The following is a 9,970-nucleotide window of genomic DNA, read 5'->3' on the forward strand; positions in this document are numbered from 1 at the left end:
TCATCTGTGGTCACCAGACCTATCCATGTCCATTCAAAATGTGCTATTAATCTGACAATACCATGGAACAGTGAGGAGTCCCTTTGGGCCACTTGGAAGACAGAAGGGAAGTGAGCCTTGTTACTCAGGATGGAATCAAAAGGCCCATAGCTGATCTGGTTGGGAAAGAAAAATGGGCCATTTGGGGGTTTGTACCTCTCATATTGTTGAGCAAATTTCAGCAAAGTACAGTCAGTAAATTTATGTTTTATTGGAAGAAACGTGGTGGATTTAAGAATTCCTTACTCATTATTTATCATTATATCTATATAAGTTTAGTTATTTAGTATCAAACAAAGAATCATTCATATTTGTAGAGAAATTATAATTAACTTGATGTAGATTAAAAAATCAATAATCTCAAGAGAATTTGTGAAAATAAATATGAAGAAAGAATCTGGTAGGACCAGATCTCAAACTTTACGACAAAGTTGTAATAATTAAGACAATTTGATATCATCTTAGAAGTACAGGTTTGTTAGTGGAATGGGTCAACTATTGTTATGCAAGTCTTGGGAGTTGTGATGGAGCTAATTAAAGATGGTTATAATAATAATTAGGGAGTACAAGATCCTAATGGGTCACTTAGATACAGTATTGATCCCAAAGGTCAACCCTAAATATTGATGATAGTATAAGAGAATATGTGAAATCTTCTCACTCTAATCCCAAGATATCAAAACAGTAGAAGAGGGCTAACATATTGAACCAAAAGGAATCAGCTGATTAGTGTATTAGTGGAAATTTGGGGTTCTTTGGGGTTCATTGAGTCTTAATATTCAGGTCCATGATATAAACTTCCTGTGGATGCTTAGAGGACTTTAGAACTATACTTCCCATGATTCAACGGACTTCCTGTCTTATGTGGTGATGTGGGCCAATGCAAACAGAAGCTTAAATAGGGAAAACTTGATTGGCACTCTCTCTTTCCTGGGGAACAAGCCAGGTGGGCAGAGGTAATGGCAGGGCATTTGAATTAGATCTTAGCAGGCATGTGGCCTTCTTAATTATCAATATGGCTTTAAATCAAGTATTAAATATTTTTAATATATCCATCTATTTCCATTTTATTTGTAACATTAGGGAACACAACTGACCCTTGTTGTTAACTGTAGCCCTAAAAGATTGATGAAGATGGTTATATTTCTTTAACTGATTAGCTAATAGACCTTGGATGATTAGTCTGACAAGACAAATTAATTAATCAACATGTTCTGACTGTGGATGGATATTTAGATCTTGACTGAAGAAATACTGGAATAAACCCTTTCCCTGACTGCCACAGGCCTCTAACAACTGAAACCCCTCACTAGAACTTTTGGGAATCACAGGCAAGTGACTTTGGTTTTTTGAAAGATGATTTAATTGTTATAAAGTTTGAGGGAAAGGGAAATTGGGTAGAAGATGGAAAGTGGGAAATGGGGTTCCTCATATTAATCAAAGTTAATAATCAGTTGTCAAAGCTTTAAATGATGCTAATTAATCAAGGACCTTTGCATGGCTAACAGTCTGGCCAGGTCTGGATGGCCTGGGCCTAGGTCAAAGATTTGACTCTGCTGATGATGGTTTTCCTTTGTGTAGATCTTTTTATTGATGATGAATCTGAGAACTGAGGTTAATGGCTACAGTTGGATAAATCTATAGTTGAAATTGGTTTGTGAGTAATGAGAGAATTAGCCCTGCCTAAATCCCTATTCCTCCCTTGCCCAATATCTCCAGACTGAGGCCAAGAGTAGTCCAAGCCTGCTCCTTTTATAGGCAATTTCTAACCGCCCCTGGCTCATGACAAGCTCATGCCATCTCAGTTCATTCTACATTCTAAACAGGTAACTGCCTATCATTCTTGACCCAACATGGCTGTCATTAACCTTCTTTACACTATACAATGTTTTGGAACAAATGATCACAATGTCCAAATATTTGATAAAAAATAAAGAATGAAGCTACTGAAGTAAGAACTCACTAATGAAAACTAAGAATCAATCTGTAGTATCAAGATATAAGTAAATTCTTACACTATTTACCAAGATAACCTGAAAATACATGCATACCTGAGACATAAAGGACAATATAAAAAGAAATTTGAGGAGCAAAGAGAAAACTACTTTTGAGATTTATGGATTGGGAAAGAATTCATGACCAATAAACTCCTGAAAGATATCCAAAACTAAAACTCCCAGGAATATTCTAGCGAACAAACCATCAATGAACCTCACCCCTAAGAAAAAATCCCCAGGGCCAGTTGGATTCACAAGTCAGTTCTATCAAACATCTAAAGAAAAGCAATCCCAATACTACATATACTGTTTCAGAAAATAGGCAGAGAAGTATTCCTACCAAACACTTTCTATTAAATAAATATGGTACTATTACCTAAGCCAGGAAGAACACAAACAGAAAGAAAATTATAGACCAATTTCCTCAATGAATGTACATGCAAATATTTTAAATAATATACTAGCAAAGAGAATACAGCAATATATCACAAGGATTATTCACTATGACAAGATGGAATTTACACCAGGAATAAAGGGCTAGTTTAATATTAGGAAAACAATCAACATAATTGACTCTATCAATAACCAAACTAACATAAATGACATGATCATCTTGATGCAGAAAAAGCCTTCAACAAAATACAACACCCATTCCTATTAAAAACACGAGAAAACATAAGAATAAATAGGTCATTTCTTAAAATGATACTTAACCATCAGCAAGTATCATCTGCAGTGGGGATTAGTTAGAAGTCTTCCCAAATATCAGGAATGAAACAAGGCTGCCCATTATCACCACTATTGTTTAATATTGTATTAGAAATGCTACCCTTAGCAACAAGGAAAGAAAAAAGGATGGAAGAAATTAAAGTAGCCAATGAGGAAACTAAACTATCACTCTTTGCAGATGATATGATGGTGTATCTAGAGAATCCTAGAGAATCAACTAAAAATTAGTTGAAATAATTTTAGCAAAGTTACAGGATACAAAATAAAACCATATAAATCATAAACATTTCTAAATATAATCAGAAAAGCTCAGAATCAAGAGCTATAAAGAGGAACTACATTTAAAATTCCTCTATAGAACATAAAATAATACAGAATCTGTTTTTCAGGACAAAAACTGAAATTATTTGAACACAATTACAAAACACGTTTCATGCAAATAATGTTAGATTTAACAACCAGAAAAATAATAGTTGCTCATGTGTAGGCTGATCTAATATAATAAAAATGACAATTCTGTGTAAATTTATTTATTTATTTATTGCCATGCCAATCAAACTACCAAATAATTATTTTATTTATTTTATTCATTTTTCTTTTTTTGATTAATTTTTTATTTTTAGAAAAAATTTCCATGGTTACATAATTCATATTTTTTACTTTACCATTCATCCCCTAAAACTCCCCAACCCCCCATTGCTAACTCACATTTCCACTGGACATAAAGTGACAAATTAAGAGTTTTTTATAAGTTTAACTGAATACATTCATATCTGGGAAGGCGATAATTGAAATCTTAAGATACCTAAGATACTTGAGAAAAGCAAGGTGCTTAAAGAATGCAAGATACCTAAAGTACCTAAAATACTTAAGAATCTTATCACTATTAAAACAAACAAAAGTAGTATACATAAAAAGAAGGAAGGTAACGAAATACGATTGACTGATACCCAAGAAAACAAGGGATAGTAAAGAGGGACATGTGGAGAATAGGAAAAGAGAGATAGACATCAAGAGGCATATAAATGGCAAATATAGAGAAGAAGATGGGGCATGGAAGGGGCTATGTTTGAACATTAATGTCATTGGAACTAGCTCAAAATGGGAATAATATTGAAATTCAATCAGCTATAGAAACCTACCTTACATTATAGAGAAGTAGGAGGATAGGGGGAATAATGGAAAGGAGGAATGGACAAAAATAAAGGTGAATTGGGGGAGGTGGTCATTGAAAACAAAGTATCTATGAACAGAGAAAGGCTGAAAGGAGAGAAAGAGAGAGATGAATAAATGGGAAAAGAAGATGGAGGGAAACATACAATTAGCAATCACAACTATGAATGTGAATGGAATGAACTCACCTATAAAACTAATAGGATAGCAGAGTATATAAGAACTAGAATCCCCAATGTGGTCTCTACAAGCAACATATTTAAAACAGGGAGATACACAAAGTGAAAAATCAAGAGAAAAGAGCTGAAATTACTACCCCTTAGCTAAAGGGGGGAAAAAGCAAGGACAGCAAAAGGAAATTTTCAGGCAAAGCAAAAGTAAAAATTGGTCCAAATTAAAAGAGATAATTTAGGAAACTACACGAAGATAAAAGACATTAAAGTCAATGAAACAATATCCATATTATATATGTGCCAAATGGAATTATATCTAGATTCCTAAAGGAAAAGTTACATGAATTACAGGAGGAAATAGAAAGTAAAATGTTACTAGATGGGTGGGAAATCAACCTTCCTCTCTCAGAAGTAGATAAATCTAACAAAAAATAAATAAAGAAATTAAAGAGTTAAATAAAACTTTAGAACACATGGATATGATAAATTTGTGGAGAAATTGAGTGGAAATAAAAATGAGTATACTTTTAAGATAGAGAGGAATATAGCAGTACATGGCACCTTCAAAAAATGGTCTATATAATTTGACATAAAACATCACATCCAAAAATATTAAATGAATACTTTTCAGACTATAATATAATGAAAACTACACTCAAAATAGAACAGCAAAAAAACTAAAATCAGTTGGAAACCATAATATTGTTTCCTAAGGAAGAAATGTTTCAAAGAATCAACAATTTCATTAAAGAAAATGAAAATGAGATGACAACATATCAAAATTTATGAAATGCAGTAAAAACAATATCTAGAGCTAAATTTTTATCTCTTAATCCTTACATCAACAAATTAGAGAAAAATAGGTCAATGAATTTGGGCACACAACTGAAAAAAACGATTAAAAGAACAAATTTTAAAACTGCAACTAAACACCAAATTAGAAATCCTGAAAATCAAGGGAAGATTAATGAAATTAAAAATAATTAAAACCATTGAACTATAAATAAGACAAGGAGTTGCTTTTATGAAAAAATAAATAAAATAGATAAGTATTTAAGTTCACTAAAAAAAAAAAGAAAACCAAATTTCTACTATGAAAAATAAACAAGGTGAAATGACAACCAAACAAGAAATTAAAACAATTACTGGAAGTTATTTTGCTCAATTACATGCCAATAAATCTGACAATCAAAGTGAAATAGATGAATATTTACAAAAATATAAACTATCCAGAAGAACAAAAGGAGAAATAAAATACTTAAACAACTCCAACACAGAAAAAGAAATTGAATAAACCATTAAAGGACTTCCTAAGAAAAAGGCCCCTGGACCAGATGGATTCACAAGTAAATTCTACCAAACATTCAAAGAACAACTAACTCCAATACTACACAAACTATTTAGAAAAAATAGGGACAAAGCCTTTTTAAGAAACAAGTGATAATCATACCTCTACCAGGAAGAGATAAAAACAGAGAAAGAAATTTATAGACCAGTCTCCCTAATGAACATTGATGCAAAAATTCTAAATTAAATACTAGGAAGGAGATTACAACATTTTTTCACCAGAATAATATGTCATAAACATGTGGGTTTGATATCAAGAATATAGGTATGGTTAAATATGAAAAGCATCTGCATAATTAACCATATCAATAACAATACCAACAGAAATCACAAGAGAGAACTGCTGCCATGTTGATCTTCAGAGTCTGTTGTAGTGCGACAGGGGTTTGCACTAGCCTACCTGTAGGACTCTTTGCCATACCACAACTTGAATGATAAATTCTATCTTTAGTTCCTAGTCAGCTCTGAGAATAACTCCACTATTCCCCAGACTGAGTAGTGCGTGAAAAGCTCAGAAACAAAAGACTTACTCTCTCCCACCTGTGGAAACTTGTAGAGCTCAAGCAGGGTCCCCATCTGGACAGACAGAGCTGATGTGGCTCCTCCAATGACAGCCACAGATTTATCCTGCCCACTGCAGCTGTAATTAGGGACAAGCTGGCCCTGACCAGAGAGCCATCTCAGGGAGCTCTCCAAGGTTCTTGCATCACTGTGGTAGGCATTATACAGGTAAAAACCCAAGGAAGAAATATTGGGTAACAGATTGGGGTCTCTGTTGATCTCCTCCACAGCAAATACCAGGGCCAGGACCTGCTGGTAGTTTTTGTGCATCAACCTAAGGGACAGAGAATGGAAAACCAAGGACAAGCTATTCAAAGACAATTTATTAGACTCAATCAACAAGCATTCATGAAACGCATAATATTTCACAGACATTGTGCAGAAAGCTGGGGATACAGTGAAAAAGAACTTCTTTGCCTCCAGGAACTTCCATTCTAAATGAAAAAAATTACATAAATATGTACCTATAAGATAAGTTCAGAATAGTTAGAAAGTAATCCTAAAAATGGAGGCACCAGTAGAAATGGGAATAGAAAAGAAAACTAAGAAAAATCTCTTCCTCAAAGGTATTTTTTGATATTAATCTTGTAGGAATCCAGGAATTCTAATAAGTGAGTGTGAAGAAAAAGAACATTCCAGAGAGGGAACAACCAGTGAAGAGACATGGAGATGGAAGTGTGTGAGGAACATCTGGGAAGACATTGTTGGTGGATAATAGAGTGCATAGAGGGGAAGGACATACATAAAAACTGGAAATATAGAAAGAACTTGAGTTTAAAGAGATTTAGATTCTAAACAGATATCTTTAGACTTTATCCTCAAAGTAATTAGGGAGCCGCTTAGATATCTTGAATAAGGGTATCTGATCAATCTTTTGCTGGAGGAAAAAACAATGCCTACTCTCAAGGAACTAATGGTCTAATGAGGAAAACAATACACATGGAAAATAAAGACCAATTAAAGACTTTTCCTTTATACTCAAAGAGGTCAAAAATTATATCACGATGTGTGGCTAATGTACAATGTGCCTGCCTGGCAAATGGGAGTTCAGGAACCTCTCCCACAAGTCATGTATAAACATCCTTTATGAACTTTTCAAATGGAAATGTCTCTAAATTTGTGCATTCTACATTTCTTTTGAGCTGCTGCAATTGTGAGTTGCTCAAAGAGGACAGTAGTTTCCTTGATGTGGACAAATCATACAAGAAAGTATAGTGCCAGTGCTTCCATTTCCCATAGTTGATACCAAAGTTCTCCATAGTGATCATGAGAGCATGTTTGTAACATTTCTTCTGACTTCCATTTGAGCACTTGTCTTTTGTGAGTTTTCTGTAAAATTCTTGTTTAGGCAAACAAATGATTGAGATGTGAACAATTTGGCCAGCCCTTCCAACTGAGCTCTCTGCAGTAGAGTCTGAATGCTTAGCACTTCAGCTCTAGAAAGGACATCAGTGCCCACCTCCTTATTTTTGCTGTGTGAACATCAAAATCTTCCTAAACCAAGTCAAGGGGAAGTGATTCAGGGAATCTCCAGTCTCTGTACCTTTGCACTGGCAGGCCCATATTCCTGGAATATATTCCAACCTTACTTGCAATTACTAGGATGACTCTCTTCATTAAGACACTACTCAAGCACAGACTTGCACATCTTCATGAAGATTTTTCCCAATTATAATCTTCCTAACTGCTTGTGCTTACCTCAAAAATTATCTCAATGTATAGAGTGCTAGGCTTAAAGTCACTAAGATCTAAGTTCAAATTTGGCCTCAAAAACTAACTAGCTATGTGACCCTAGGCAAGTCAGGTAACTGTTTGCCTCAGTTTCTTCTTCTGTAAAATGAGCTAAACAATTGAAACCAGCTACTCTGTTATCTTTGCCATGAAAAGCCAAAATGGGCTCACAAGGACTTTAATGGAATTAAAATGACTGAACAACACCATATTAACAAAGATTACATATATGTTGTATGCATTTTATGTGAAAATGTGTCTCCTTCATTAAGTGTAAATTCCTGGTGAGTTGAGATGGTTTATTTATTTGTGCTTATGTTCTCAGCTGCTCCTAGAAGAGTGCCTGGCATATAATACAGCTTAATAAATACTTGCTTATTTGATTCTCCAGGCAAAACATTTCCATATTCATGTCCATTTTGAATAGAATCTGAAATGGAAGAAATTTCCCACCCCATTAACAACCTCTCTCTTCCCTTTATCTACAATTCAATCAAAATAAAGGTTTTGCAGGATTTTTTAAAATCATCATATCTGGAGGAAGCCATACCCTTGGCCTCCATTATTCAACTGGGACTAAATGAGAGCAGAAAATGAAAAGGGGAAGAAGGAGAACATAAAATGAGATTTAAACAATATGTCAGCTGTAATAAATAGACTTTTCCCCAAATTTTGACTGCTGAACAAAGATCAATCTAATGAAAATAGAAAAGGAAAGGACAGGGAAAACAAGAAACAGAGTAATAGGTTAAAGGGAGGGAAAGGCAGACAGAGACATGCAGACACAGGGACTCATAATGTGATATCCAGCCTCCCAATGACCATTTTTTACACCTTTTTCCACTCTCCTAGACACATACATGTGTTACTTCTAGGACTTCCAAGCTATTCCACTATGACACCACTAGGGCAAGGACATCCTTGGAAAGGATCTGAATTTGGAAAGCCCAAACTCTGCTTCCTAAGTCAAAATTCCTGTCATTATCTCTATTGATTTTGCATTTCTGCACTAAGCCTATGCTCTTTTTCCATAGTTTTCCAATGGCTGGGAAGTCAGAGGACAACTTTAACTTAGAATATACACAGAACTTTTAGTATGAGTAGCATGAGACCTGAGCATGACAGCAGATGATATTGAGATAATTCCCCAAATCCTCAGGAGATAGGTGATATTTCACAGGAGAAGAAATTGAGGCTCAGAGAGATTAATAGTAGTAGTAGTAATGGTGGTGGTGGTGGTGGTGGTGGTGGTAGCAGTAGCAGTAGCAGTAGCAGTAGCAGTAGCAGTAGTAGTATTTCTATAGTTTGCAAAGCTCTTTACATTTATTATTTCATTTGAACCTCCAAATGATAGAATTACAGAACTAGATCTAGCAGAGATCTCAGGGAGAATATTAAAGATAATAAGATGGGGTCCCTTTTATCATTATCTTTTTTAATCATCACAATGAAAAGAAACCCTTTATGAAATAGTCACACTGGCACTTACTTGTACTTCCTACAATTCCTGTCAGGATGACTTTGAAACAGTTCTGCTCCCTGGACGTTGCTCACTTCTTCTGAATGCAAGGGGAGAAAGCTACCAATAACAATGTCTCCATCTCTGGAGAGGCTAGGACTGATTTGGGGAAAACAGGAGGACCTCTCAGTCATCTGAACAGAAGGTGACAGCTGTGGGAGCATTACCAGGAGGAAAGGAATTGTCTGGCAAAATTTTTGCTGAATGTCAGGAAGCATAATCTTGAATATGAGTTAAAGTCCCAAGTCCAGGGGTTTAAGCAGTGGTTTGCACAAACACAATGTCACTTCCTTGTACTTTGTTCTGATAAAGAACTATTCAATATTTCAAACCTTACCTGGGAGTGCTATAACCTACTCTGTATACCTAAGGAAACAAAAGTGCACATCAGGCAGGGCTGTGCTTGGGGCATAAATGGAATGAGGGGAGAATTTAAGCAGCCCTGGATGCTTTCCCTCTTAGTTTTCTTGTTTTTGAGAGTGGACAGGTGTTTGACTTTTCCATCACAACTGCCCCATCATCAGCTGGGACGATGCTCTGGGGACAATCTCTGCCTGCGGCATCTCTAGCTCCATCCTTGAGTCCAAGGGGAGGACCAAGATAGAAGTAGAAAATTATGTTTTGGAGTCTCTTTCCCTATTCCTGGTCAAGCTCATGGGACCAAAGACACTTTGAGTTTCTGAAGATGCTTGTTTTCCCTG

The 9,970-nt window shown here is 35.3% G+C and overlaps 1 protein-coding gene across 1 annotated transcript in view; it reads right to left on the minus strand.

The window, feature by feature from the left end:
• The window catches only part of LOC123246062 (vomeronasal type-2 receptor 26-like), a 186,154-nt gene extending 176,721 nt beyond the window's left edge, over window positions 1-9,433 (minus strand). Inside the window, exons 1-2 of the mRNA XM_044675014.1 lie at window positions 9,240-9,433; window positions 5,999-6,293 (exon numbers count right to left, since the gene is read on the minus strand). Of these exons, the coding sequence (XP_044530949.1) occupies window positions 5,999-6,293; window positions 9,240-9,433 (489 nt within the window). The remainder of the gene's footprint in view (window positions 1-5,998; window positions 6,294-9,239) is intronic.
• Between the last annotated feature and the right edge of the window lie 537 nt (window positions 9,434-9,970).

This window comes from Gracilinanus agilis, chromosome 1, assembly GCF_016433145.1.
Source record: "Gracilinanus agilis isolate LMUSP501 chromosome 1, AgileGrace, whole genome shotgun sequence".
Taxonomy (NCBI): domain Eukaryota; kingdom Metazoa; phylum Chordata; class Mammalia; order Didelphimorphia; family Didelphidae; genus Gracilinanus; species Gracilinanus agilis.